Below are 13,871 nucleotides of genomic sequence, written 5' to 3' on the forward strand. Positions count from 1 at the left end.
TTATAAAGATGCAACATACCTTCTTGACTTTTGAATTCAAAGCCGACATTAATTTATGGCATGCTTGCCTTTTCCCTTCTTAACCACCCTATCAATGTAGCCACTTTCAGGGGGCTATGAACTTGGAACCCAAGATCCCTCTGCTCATCAACACTGTTAAGGATCTTGATGAAGGGTCTCAGCTCGAAACGTCGACTGGGCTCTTTTCCATAGATGCTGCCTGGCCTGCTGAGTTCCTCCAGCAATTTGCGTGTGTTGCTTAGATTTCTAGCATCTGCAAATTCTCTCATGTTAGTGTATTGTCTCTATACATTTGACCTACCAAGGAGCAATACTTAACATTTCTCTGGGTTAAATTCCATTTGCCATTTCTTCGCCCATATCTACAACTGATCTATATCCTGCTATATTCTATTCCAAGTCTTCTACCCTATTCACAAAACCACCAATCTTCATATCATCTGCAAAGTTACTAACCCACCCATGTGCATTTTCATCCAGGTTATTTGTATATATCACAAACAGTAGAGGTCCCTGTGGAACACCATTGATCACAGACTTACAGCTAAAATAAGTCCCTATGACCACTACCCTCTGCTTCTATAGGCAAGCCAGTTCACTATTGATTTCATGCATCTTAAACTTCTGGATAATCTCCCCATGAGGGACCTTGTCAAACACCATACTAAAGTCCATGTAGACAACATTCACAGTTCTACTTTCATCAATCACCCTCAATACCTTGTCAAAAAAACTCAGTCTAGTTAGAAAGACATTACTTGCTTCACACAAAGCCATGCCGTCTCTCCCTAATTAGGCCATGGTTCTCCAAATCCTCAAAATCCTATCCATAATAATTCTGTCCAGTAACTTGCCTATCATTGATGAGAGAATCACTGGTCTATAGTTTCCAGGATTATCCCTGGTTCCCTTCTTAAATAACAGAACATTAGCTACTTGCTTTTCCTTCAGGACCCCACATGCGGCTAGAGAGATCACAAAGATATTTGTCAAGGCCCTAGCAATCACTTCTCTTGCCTCTCTCAATAACCTGAGGTATGTTGCATAAGACTGCAGGGACTTATTCGCCTTAATGCTCTTTAGGAAACCCAACACAACCACCTCCTTTTCTTTGAAATGCCCTGGCATATTATTACATGATCTCCCTACTCTTCCCGTCCTTCTCCTTGGTAAATACAGATTAAAGTACACAATAATGACCTCACCCACATCCTCCTCATAGAAGCAAATGTACCTGCTTTATCCTTAAGTGGTCCTACCCTCTGCCTACTTATTCTCTTGCTCTTGATGTATTTATAGAATGCCTTGTGATTCTCTTTAATCCCACTTACTGTGAACTTTCCATGGTCCTTCTGGCTTCCAAATTCCCTTCTTGAGTTCTTTACTGGCTTTTTTAATCTTCAACGGCTGTGTTTGATTCTAACTTCCTAAGCTTTATGTACTTTTCCTTTATCTTCTTGACTAGGTTAGTCACCTCCCTTGACATCAAAAGTTCTCTACCTTGCTGTTCTTGTCCAAACTCTGACTGGAATGTACCTGTCCCATAATCTGTGCAGTTGTTCTTTAAACACGCTCCACAAGTCAGACATGGACTTGCCAAAAACAGTGGTTCCCCATTAACTCTCCCTAGTTCCTGCCTCCAATTTGATATGCTCTCACAAGGTTGATACATAATTATCCACAGTTATCTTAAAACTTGAGAAGTTGAGGTTATTGATCCCTAACTGCTCACCCATTGAAAGGTGAGTCACCTAGCCAGGCTCATTATCCAACACCAGGTCCAGTACAAACTCTCCTCTTGTTGGATATACTGAATCTACATATTGAATTAAAAAACCCTCCTGGATGCACCTAACAAATTCTTCCCCATCTAAACCTCTTGCAATACAAAGGTCCCAATTTATATTATAGAAGTTGAAGTCCTCATGACAACAACCCTATTGTTTCTATATATTTTCTTAATCTGCCTGCATATTTGTTCCTCATTCTCTTGGTGGCCATTGGTGGCCTGTAGTGTAATCTCATCAGAAGTGATTACACCCTTCTTATTTTTGAGTTTTACCCATACAGATTCAATGGGTGAGTCTTCCATTACATCCCCTGTGAGTGCATCTGTGATATTGTCCCTAAGTAGTAATTCCCCCCCACCCCTCCCCTTTTACTGCCCTCTCTATCTTTTCTAAAACATCAAAGGCTGTGTACTCAGCCCCCTGCTGTACTCACTGTACACCCATGATTGTGTAGCCAAGTTTCCATCGAACTCAATATGTAAGTTTGCTGATGACACCACAATTGTAGGCCGTATCTTGAGTAATGATGAGTCGGAGTAGAGAGGAAATTAAGAACCTGGTGGCATGGTGCGAATACAATAATCTATCCCGCAATGTCAGCAAGATGAAGGAATTGGTTGTTGACTTCAGAAGGAGTAGCTGACCACACAACCCCATCTACATCAGTGGTGCGCAGGTGGAACAGGTCAAAAGCTTTAAGTTCCTCTGTGTGAATATCACAAATGACCTGACTTGGTCTAACCAAGTAGAGTCCACTGCCAAGAAGACCCACCAGCACCTTTAATTCCTGAGAAAGCTGAAGAAAATTGACCTGCCCTTAAAACACTCACTAATTTTTATGGATGCACTGTAGAAAGCTTTCTTCTCAGGTGCATCACAACCTGGTATGGAAGTTGTCCTGTTCAAGACCTGCAGAAGATTGTGAACACAGCCCAGCGCATCACACAACCCGATCTTCCATCCTTGGACTCACTTTACACCGCACGCTGTCGGAGCAGGGCTGCCAGGATAATCAAGGACACGACCCACCCAGCCAGCACACTTTTTGTCCCTCCTCCCTCCGGGAGAAGGTTCAGGAGCATGAAGATTCGTACGGCCAGATTTGGGAACAGCTTCTTTCCAACTGTGATAAGACTGCTGAACGGATCCTGACCCTGATTTGTACTCCAGGGAACACAAAGCACAGAATCAAATATCGCTGTGATAATTGTATGCTCTAATGTCAATTGTTTGGTGACAATAAAGTAAAGTAAAAGTAAAGTAAAACCCTGGAACGTTAAGTACCCATTCCTGTCCCTCTCACAATCAAGTCTAAGTAATGGCCACAACATCATCATTCCATGTATTATCCATGCTCTAAGTTCATCATCTTTACCCATAATACTCCTAGCATTAGAATACACAGACTTAATTCTATCTGCTCTACCATGTCTATTATTTTGTTCCTGCCTGTTTTTATTGACCCCAACATCTACCTGCTTCTCCATCCCTTCATTTTCTGAACTGGTGCTCTGGTTTCCAACCGCCTACCAAACTAATTTAAACCCACCCGAATAGCACCAGCAAATCTCCTGACCAGAATATTGGTTCCCTTCCAGTTCAAATGCAACCTGTCCCCTCGTATACTGGTCACCTTTGCCCCTGAAAAGGTTCCAGTGATCCAAGTAACTAAAACCTTGCTCCAAGCACCAATTCTACAGCCACTCATTCATCTGTGCTATCATTCTATTCCTGCCCTGACTAGCACATGGCTCTAGGAGTAACTCAGAGATGACTACCTTGGAGGTCCTGCTCGTCAGCCTCTTTCCCAATTCCCAATTCTCTGTGTTGGATCTCTTCCCCCTTTCCATCTTTGTCATTGATTGCCAATGTGCACTATGACATCTGGCTGCTCACCTTCCCCCATGGACTAAATTCTGCAGCCATTCTGAGGCATTCTGGTCTACACCTGGGAGACAACACACCTTCGGGGCTTCGCTGTTGTGGCCACTGAATCTTCTATCCATTCCCCTGACTACTGAGTCTCCTATCGCTATCACTCTGTCCCACTTTACTCTTCCCTGCTGAGCCTCAGCCAGCCACAGTGCCACTGGCCTGGCTGCTGCTGTGCCCTAGGTCAGAAAGTGACTAGCTCCCCTCTTCACCATACTACCAACACCAATGTAGCATACCTACGACTTACTAATCCTAACCTGTACATCTTTGGAACGTGGGGAGAAACCAGAGCACCTGGAGGAAACCCACTCAGACAAAGGGAGAATGTGCAGTGTGAATTGAAGCCTGATTGCTGCCGCTGTCAACTCTTATACTAATCGCAATGCTACCATGTCACTGATAGGTTATTGCTAGACTGAAGAGAGGTGTTGGTCTCTACCGTGTTTCCCAACTTCTTATTCTGAATTCTGCCACCTTGCTCCCCCAGTCCAGATGTTGGCCTTGTTCCAAAATGTTGAATGTTTATTCTCCTCTACAGATGCTGCCTGACCTGCTGAGTTCCTCCAGTGTTTTATGACTTTTTAGAGATTAGATTTGGTAACTCCTTGCTTTTCTCTGTTGCAGACTGTGGCAGTTTCTGTGTCTGTATTGACACTGAGCTGCATTGCGCTGGATCGCTGGTATGCTATATGTCACCCTCTGATGTTCAAGAGTACAGCCAAGCGTGCACGAAGCAGCATCATAATGATATGGGTGGTGTCCTGTGTGATAATGATTCCGCAGGCAGTAGTCATGGAGTGCAACATCATGGTACCTGAGTTAGCAAACAAAACTCTTCTGTTCACCATCTGCGATGAACACTGGGAAGGTAAAAACAACCTGAACTGAAATAAAGCTTATATTTTATAAATACTAGCTCAAGAATGCAGGCTGGCTGAAGGGGGCTTTTTTAAGTCATGGATTCATGGAACACTATAATACTGAAATGGAGTCTTTGGCCCGTCTAGTCATGCTGAATTATTATTCTGCCTAGTGCCATCGACCATATCCCTCCTGTTCATCTACCTTTCCAAATGTCTCTTAAATGTTGAAATTGAACCTACATCCACCACTTCCACTGGCAGCTCTTTGTAAATATCATCACCTTCTGAGTGAAGTGGTACTCCAAGTGTTCCCCTTAAATTTTTCACCTTTCACCTTAATCCATGACCCTCATCCAACCTCAGAGGAAAAAGCCTGTTTGCATTTACCCTATCTGTGCCCCTCAGAATTTTGTATAAGGTACATCTATCAAAATTTCTGTCACTCTCCTACGCTCCAGGAAATCCTAACCCATTCAACCTTTCTCTATAACTCAGGTCCTCAAGTCCTGGCAACACCCTTGTAAATTTTCTCTGTACTCTTTCAGTCTTATTGATATCTTTCCTGTAGGTAGGTGACCAGAACTGCTCAAAGTACTCCAAATTAGGCCTCACCAATGTCTTGTACAACTTTAGCATAATATCCCAACTCTTGTGCTTAATACTTTGATTTACAAAGGCCAATAAGATTCCTTTACAGCCCTACCTACCTGTGATGCCACTTACAAGGAATTATGGATCTGTGTTCTGCAATCCCACTGTTCTACCACTTCACTGTGCAAGTCCTTCCCAAAGTGCAACACCTCATAAGCTCTGCATTATATTCCATCTGCAATTTTCTCTAGCTAGTCCAGATCCTCCTGCAAGTTTTGATCTTCTTCACTGTCCACTATGCCCCCAATCTTGGTGTTATATGCAAATTTGATGATCCAGTTTATCAAATGTTAATAATTATGACAGTTTCAGACACTTCAAATTAACAACAATTCTGCAGCCATTTTCACTTCTGGAGCTTTATTTACCTGGAGACTCCTTATCGATAGAGTGGGAATTGAACCAGGTCCCTGGCTCTGTAATCGCATTATGCTGACAACTACATTACCATTCATCTCGAGCCTTACTTAAGAAAATAGGACGTCGCCTCTCATTGAAATCTAAAATGGAAATGAATCTATGGAAGTGTTTTCAGCAACATTACATAGCAGTTAGCACAAAACTTTGCAGCACCAGCGATCACCAATCAGGATTCATTTCTGCAGATGTCTGAGGAGATTCTATGACCGTGCATTTCCTCCAGGTGCTCTGGTTTCCTCTGAAGACATACATTTAGGGTTAGTGAGTTGTGGGCATGCTGTGTTGGCACTAGAAGCATTGAGACACTTGTTTGCTGCCTCCAACACATCCTTGGACTGTGTTGGTCTATGACACAAACAATGCATTTTACTGTATGTTTCAATGTACACATAACTAATAAAGTTAATCGTCTTAATCTTTTTACTTAATCAATGGAAGTAAAATTTAAGTTAAAACCAAACCATAGGTCAGTATTATTGTAATCTATAAAAATTGCACTAGTGTTTGTTTTTAATATGTCTTTTATAAATCTTTGTTATTTCATTGCAGATGACATTTATGCCAAAGTATATCATATCTGCTTTTTCATTGTGACATATATGGCTCCTTTGTGCCTAATGATATTGGCCTACTTTCAAATATTTCAAAAACTCTGGTGTCGACAGGTGAGTTTACTACAAAGCAATTAACCAGAAGTTTATCATCATGTTCATTTAAGGGTTACAAAGAAAGCTTTTGGCACATTGGCCTTCATAAATCAAAATACTGAGTATGGCAGTTGGGGTGTTATGTTGAAGTTGTATAAAATGTTGGTGAGGCCCAATTTGCAGTATTGTGTGCAGTTTTGGTCACCAATCTACAGGGAAGATATCAATAAGATTAAAAGAGAACAGAGAAAATTTTCAAGGACAGCAGCAGGAGTTGATGACCTGGAATCTGAGCTTCAAAAACTGTGGCACATGAGGGAGGGGGAGCATTACCTGGATTCTCTGTTTCAGAAAGTAGTCACACCCATTAGATTAGCTGCCTCAACTTTGGTCTGTGGTCAGGGACAACAGGGTGTGACTGCAACTGAGGCAGGTAGTGGGATCTGACAGACGGTGCTGTAGGAGCCTCAGCCCTTGAGCTTTTCCAACAGGTCTAAGATTCTTGCTCCCTGTGTGGTTGAGAGTGGGGGCTGTGGGAAGGATAAACAACCTAACTGTGGCAGTAATTCAGGGAGCCGTTCAAGAGATGGGAGAGAAGAGAAATGTAGTGATAATTGGGGATAGTCTAGTCAGGGGAATAGATGAATTCTCTGTCATGAGGATAGAGTGTCCCGAAGAATGTGTTGCCTGCCTGCTGCCCAAGTTTCGGGCATCCTATCTGACCTGCAGAGGAATTTGCACTGGGAGGGGAAAGGTCCAGCTGTCATGGTCCATGTGGGTGTCAACGACATAGGTAGAATGAGGAAAGAGTTTCTGCTGAGAGAATTTGAGCAGCTAGTGACTAAATTAAAAAGCAGAACCAAAAAGGTAGTAATCTCTGGATTAATACCTGAACCACGTGCAAATTAGCATAGGGTCAAGAGGATTATGGAGTTAAATGGAGGGTTATGGGCTGAGTACGGGTCAGTGGGACTAGGTGAGAGTAACCGTTCAGCACGACTAGAAGGACCGAGATGGCCTGTTTCCGTGCTGTAATTGTTATACGGTTTACATGGTTTATATAAATGAATGGCTCAGGGATTGGTGTGGGAGAAGTGGGTTTGAGTTCATGGGAAATTAGCACCAGTATTGGGGAAGGAGGGAGTTGTACCAATGGGACAGGCTCCACCTGAACCGTGATGGGAGCTAAATCCTAGTAAATTGCATAACTAGGTCTGTGATTAGGACTTTAAACTAAATACTGCATTCAATAGATTGGAGAAGTATGGATAAGATAAAAAGGAAAAGTGTGGATAAAGGTAAAGAAAAAACAAATGATAAAGAAAAGTAAACTTGTGGCACAAATCAGTACCAAGGGGGATGATTTAGTGACCATTACAGAGACATGGTTTCAGGGTGAGAGGATTGGGAATTAAATATCCAAGGATATCAGGTAATACAGAAGGATAGGCAGGAAGGTAAGGGAGGTGGCATAGCACTCTTAATTAAAGATCAGATCAGGGCGATATGAGAGACGATATAAGATCTAAGGAGTAGAGTAGAATGTTGAATCCATCTGGGTAGAGATTAGGAATAATAAAGGAAAAAAAACACTGGAGGGAGTTGTCTATTGGCCACCGAATAGTAACATTACAGTGGCACAGGCAATAAACAGAGAAATATCTGAGGCATGTAAGAATAGAACAGCAGTTATCATGGGGGACTTTAACATGCACAAGGATTGGGTGAATCAAGTTGGTTGAGGCATTCTTGTGGAGGACTTCATAGAATGCATCTATGATGGCTTTCTTGAACAGCATGTTACTGAACCTGCAAGGGAACATGCCATCTTAGATCTGGTCCTGTGCAATGAGACAGGTAAATTAGTGATCTTGTAGTTAGGGTTCCACTTGGAAAGGGTGATCACAGCATGACTGAATTTCTCATACAAATGGAAGGACCAATAGTTCAATTTAAAACCAGTCTATTATGCCTAAACAATGGAGACAACAAAGGTTGGCTTGCAGGTGCAGCAGACTATGAAGAAGGCAAACAGAATGTTGCCCTTCATTGCAGAGGGAAGGAATTTAAGAGCAGGAAGGTTATGCTGCAACTATACAGGGTACCAGTGATTCTGCACCTAGATTACTGCATGCAGTTCTGGTCTCCTTACTTGAGGAAGGATATACTGGCTTTGGAGGCGGTGCAGAGAAGGTTCAGCAGATTGATTCCAGAGATGAGGGGGTTGGATTATGAGGAGAGGTTGATTCGCCAGGGACTGTACTCTGTGGAATTCAGAAGAATGAGAGGAGATCTTATTGAAACATATAAAATTATGAAAGGCATAGATAAGACAGAGGCAGGAAAGTTATTTCCACTAGTAGGTGATACTAGAACTAGGAGACGTAGCCTCAAGTTTCAGGGGGAGCATATTTAGGTTGGAGATAAGCAACATCTGTTTCTCCCAAGAGTGGTGAATTTGTGGAATTCTCTGCTCAATGAAACATTGGAAGCTACCTCAGAAAATATATTTCAGACAAGGTTGGATAGATTTTTGCATAGTAGGGCAATTAAGGGTTATGGGACAAAGGTAGGTGGAGATGAGTCCATGGCCAGATCAGCCATGACCTTATTGAATGGTGGAGCAGGCTCGATGGGCCAGATGGCCTACTCCTGCTCCTACTTCTTATGTTCTTATGTTAAAAAGCCATCTCATAGGCATTTTGGAAATTCCCTGCCTTGGAACCCAGCATCAATCTTATTTTCCCAATATACCTGCATATTGAAGTCGTGCATGACTGTTGTAACATTGTCCTTTTGGCATGTGTTTTCTATTTCCCATTGTAATTAGTAGGCCACATCCTTACTGCTGTTTGGGGTCCGTATACAGCTGCTATTAGGGTCTTTTTACACTTGCACTTGCTTAGCAATGATTCAACACTTTCCGTCCCTATGTCACTTTGTAATGATCTGATTCCATTTTTTACCAACAGAGCAATCTCACCCCCTTCCTTCTTGCCTGTCCTTTTGATACAATGTGTGTCCTTAGACATCAAGCTCCCAGCTACAATCTTTCAGCCATGATTCAGTGATGCCTACAACATCAGACCTGCCAATCTGTAACTGTGCTGCGTCCATCTACCTTATTCTATATACTGCGCACAATCAGATACGACACCTTTAGTCCTATATTCCTTTTCGATTTTGTTGCACCATGCTCAACATTTTGATTCCTAACTTTGTCTGAGGTCTTACCAACATCTGCTTCCACAATCTCTCCACTAATCAAGATCACAACCCTGGATGTCACAGCCCTTTAATCTGGCACCTAACTCCTTGAACTCCCTCTGCAGAACCTCGTCACTCGTCCTATCCATGTCATTGGTACCTATGTGGACCACAACTTCTGGCTGTCACCCTCCCACTTAAGAATGCTGAGGACTCAACCTGAATTATTCCAGACCCTGGCACCTGGGAGGTAACATACCACCCAGGAATCTCGCACTCGCCTACAGAACCTCCTGTCCATTCCCCTAACTAAGGAATCCCTTAAAACCACAACTTGCCACTTCTTCTTCCTTCCCTTCTAAGTCACAGAGGCAGACTTAGTGCCAGATACCTGAACACTGTGACTTTTCTCTGTTAGGTCATCCCCTGACAGTATCTAAAGTGATATACCTGTCGTTGAGGAGGTTGGCCACAGGGATATCTGCACTGATAGAGGTGTACAATATTATTTGGGATACAGTATGTTATTTGGAGTGACAGAGAATGAGATGTTGCCTGATAGAGGTGTATAAAATGATGAGAGGCATTGATTGTGTGGATAGCCAAAGGCTTTTTTTCCCAGGGCTGAAACGGCTAACTGGAGAGGGCATTGTTTTAATGTGCTTGAAAGTAGGTACAAGGGGGATGTCAGAGATAAGACTTTCATACAGAGGTGTTGGGTGTGTGGAACAGTGGTAGAGGCAGATACAATAGGGTCTATTAAGAGACTCTTGGATAGGTACATGAAGCTTAGAGAAATAGAGGGCTATGCGGTAGGGTAACTCCAGGCAGTTTCTAGAGCTGGTCACATGGTCGGTACAACATTGTGGGCCAAAGGGCCTGTAATGAGCTGTAGATTTCTATGGCTCTATAATAAGATAAGATAAATGCAAATCAGGGTATTTCCACTGAGGTTGGGTGAGACCACAACTAGAGGTCATGTGTTAAGGGTGAAAGGTGAAACATTTAAGGGGAACATAAAGGCGGAACTTGTTCAGTCAGAGAGTGGTGAGACCATGGAATGAGCTACCAATGCAAGTGGTGGATGTGGTTATAACTTCACAACATTTAAGAGAAATTTGGAAAGGTACATGGAGGTATGGAGGGCAATGATCTGGGTGCAGGTCGATGGGACCAGGGAGATTAATTGTTTGACTTGAACTAGATGGCCCAAAGGGCCTGTTTCTGTGCTATATTGCTCTATGACTCTGACTCTAAAAGCTGGTCACTCATCATGCCCTTCTGCTGAAATTGCAGATTCCAGGCACTTTATCTGTAATACAAAGAAACTGGAAGCCTCTTGCCTTGCAGTGTTCGACACAAAGCATCAGGAGAGACCAAACCAGGTCAAGAACTAAAGGAGTCACTGCAGAAATCAAACAGATCCAAGCAAGACGCAAAACAGCACGGATGCTTGTGGTGGTGTTGATATTTTTTGCTTTTTGCTACCTTCCAATCAGTGTTCTAAATATTTTAAAAAGGTGAGTTGTTGAATAATTTTTGGGAATGCAAATAACCTTACCAATTTAAATGCATTTGCAGCTGGAAACCTACTTCCATGGTGATTCTCTGCATGATTCAAGCATTCCCAGTGCTAATTTTTCTAAAGTTTGTGATGTCAGCTTCTGGGTTGTTAAAAGGGATCTGTCTGAAAACCTTACCTTATTCTGTGAAAGCAGCATATTTTCAGCTCATTTTGTGTCTTTCTTCATCTACAATATGTAAGGAGTTGCAAGCCCAGTCACTTGGACATCTGCAGAGTCACTTGGACATATACAGAGGAACAGAGCTGGGATTTGAACGAATTGGATAACTAATTATGGAGCAGACTGCTTCTGTCAATGTTCTTATTCTCTGAGTCTAATGGGAAGGATTATTCATAGGCCCTTAAGCATTAAGGTATTGGTATTGGAAATGGGATTGGTTTATTATTGTCAATACAACAAAAAGCTTGCATACTATTTATATCGCATCATTACACAGTGTATTGAGGCAGAACAAGGAAAATCAGTAACAATGCAGAATAAAATAAAGCAGCAAAAGAGGAAGTACAGTGTAGGTAGACACTAAGGTGAAAGATCATAACTTGGTAGATTTTGAAGTCAACCGTCCATCTTATTGCACTAGGGATCCATTTAATTCTCTTAGAACAGCTTAGTAGAACCTGCTGTTCCTGGCAGTAGCTTTTCTATCTTCTGCTGGATGGAAGAGGGGAGAACAGAGAATTTCCAGGATGGTTGGGGTCTTTGATTATACTGAATGCTTAACTGAGGCAGTGAGAAGTATAGACAGAGTCCATAGAGAGGAGGCTAGTTCCCATGGTGTGTTGAGCTGTGTCCACAGCTCTCTGTTTCTTGGGGTCATGTGTAGAGCAGTTGCCATACCAGGCCATTATGTAGCTAGATATGAAGCTTTCTATGGTCCATCGATAAAACCTGGTACAGTTGATTGGGACATAACAAATTTCTGTAGCCTCTGAGGAAGTAAAGGTGTTGATCGTGTTTTTTGGCTGTGACATCTACATGGTTAGACCAGGAGAGGCTGCTGGTGATGTCCACTCCTAGGAAGCTGAAGCTCTCAACGCTCTTGACTTCAACACTGTTGATGTTGACAAGAGCAGGTGTACAGCTCCCCTTCCTGACATCGATGACCAGCTTTTCTGCTTGGCTGACATTGAGGAAAGGTTGTTGTCTTGACTCCTGTAACTAAGTTCCCTGTCTCCTTCCTGCATTCTGACTCATCATTATTCTGCTCTTATAGACTTATGGTAATTTAGATTCAGAATCATTCACCTAACAGTTTCACTCTCCTAGCCTGCTGAGTGTTTCTAGAATTTTCTTTAATGCCTTTAACATTAGATTTACATCTGTGGTTTATTCCCAAGGCTTGGCCCATCAATTGACTCTGCCTTTTGTTTGCTCACATCCACAGAGTGTTTAGGATTTTTGATAATAGTAATGACAGAGCAACACTCTACGCTTTGTTCACCTTCTCCCATTGGCTTGTCTATGCCAACAGTGCAGCAAATCCTATCATTTATAATTTTCTGAGTGGTAAGTTCCCTTTTTCAAATTATTTGAATTGTGTTACATCTATAACCACATTTGCTTCCATTATGGATTTAAAATTAGGTTTAAATTGTTAGTAAATTGCTTGCATCAGTTAACAAATCCATAAAGTATCATCGCTGGAATAGTGTATTTCCAAAGCGAAGGCAGCTTGTGAATGAACCAGGAGGTATGTCGTCTGCTGATCTGTGGCATTCAAATCTGACAACCCAGATCTGTACCAGAAAACCAGGTATGACTCGTGGAGGGCTATTTCAAGGATGAAGAGACAACTTTAAACGAGGTTGGAGGCGACATCAGATGTACGACAACTCTGGCAGGGTTTGCAAGACATTACTTCCTAGAAAGCGAAACCCAATAGCATAAATGGCAGCGATGCTTCACTAACAGATGAACTCAACGCATTCTATGCCCGCTTTGAAAGGGGGAATATAACTACAGCTGTTAAGATCCCTGCTGCACCCGGTGACTCTGTGTTCTCTGTCCCGGAAGCCAATGTTAGACTGTCTTTAAAGAGAGTGATTCCTCTCAAGGCAGGAAGTCCTTGAGAGGGCTCTGAAGACCTGTGTCAACCAACTGGTGGGAGTATTCAAGGACATTTTCAATCTCTCAGTGCCATGGGCGGAAGTTCCCACTTGCTTCAAAAAGGCAACAGTTATACCAGTGCCTAAGGAGAAGAATGTGGGCTAACTTAATGACTATCACCCAGTAGCACTCACATCTACAGTGATGAAATGCTTTGAAAGGTTGGTCATGACTAGCCTCAATAAGGACCTGGACCCATAGCTATTTGCCTACAGCCGCAAAATGTCAACAGCAGATGCAGTCTCAATGGCTCTTCAGACAGCTTTGGACCACTTGGACAATTCAAACTCCCATGACAGGATGCTGTTCATCGACTATAGCTCAGCATTTAACACCATCATTTCCACAATCCTGATTGAGAAGTTGCAGAACCTGGGCCTCTGTACCTCCCTCTGCAATTGGATCCTCAACTACCTATCTGGAAGACCACAATCTGTGTGGATTGGTGATAACATCTCCTCTTCGCTGATGATCAACACTGGTGTACCTCAGAGAAGTGTGCTTAGCCCACTGCTCTACTCTCTCTATACCCATGACTGTGTGGCTAGGCATAGCTCAAATACCATCTTTAGATTTGCTGATGACACAACCAGTGTTGGTAGAGTCTCAGATGGAAATAAGAGGGTGTACAAGAGCGAGATATGC

At 42.6% G+C, this 13,871-nt stretch overlaps 1 protein-coding gene across 1 annotated transcript in view; it reads left to right on the top strand.

Annotated features, from left to right (window-relative positions):
- The window catches only part of hcrtr2 (hypocretin (orexin) receptor 2), a 64,196-nt gene that overhangs the window by 47,842 nt on the left and 2,483 nt on the right, over positions 1-13,871 (top strand). Inside the window, exons 3-6 of the mRNA XM_059983456.1 lie at positions 4,371-4,614; positions 6,230-6,345; positions 10,831-11,054; positions 12,505-12,626. Coding sequence (XP_059839439.1) covers positions 4,371-4,614; positions 6,230-6,345; positions 10,831-11,054; positions 12,505-12,626 — 706 coding nt within the window. The remainder of the gene's footprint in view (positions 1-4,370; positions 4,615-6,229; positions 6,346-10,830; positions 11,055-12,504; positions 12,627-13,871) is intronic.

Source organism: Hypanus sabinus, chromosome 10 (assembly GCF_030144855.1).
Source record: "Hypanus sabinus isolate sHypSab1 chromosome 10, sHypSab1.hap1, whole genome shotgun sequence".
Classification (NCBI taxonomy): Eukaryota; Metazoa; Chordata; class Chondrichthyes; order Myliobatiformes; family Dasyatidae; genus Hypanus; species Hypanus sabinus.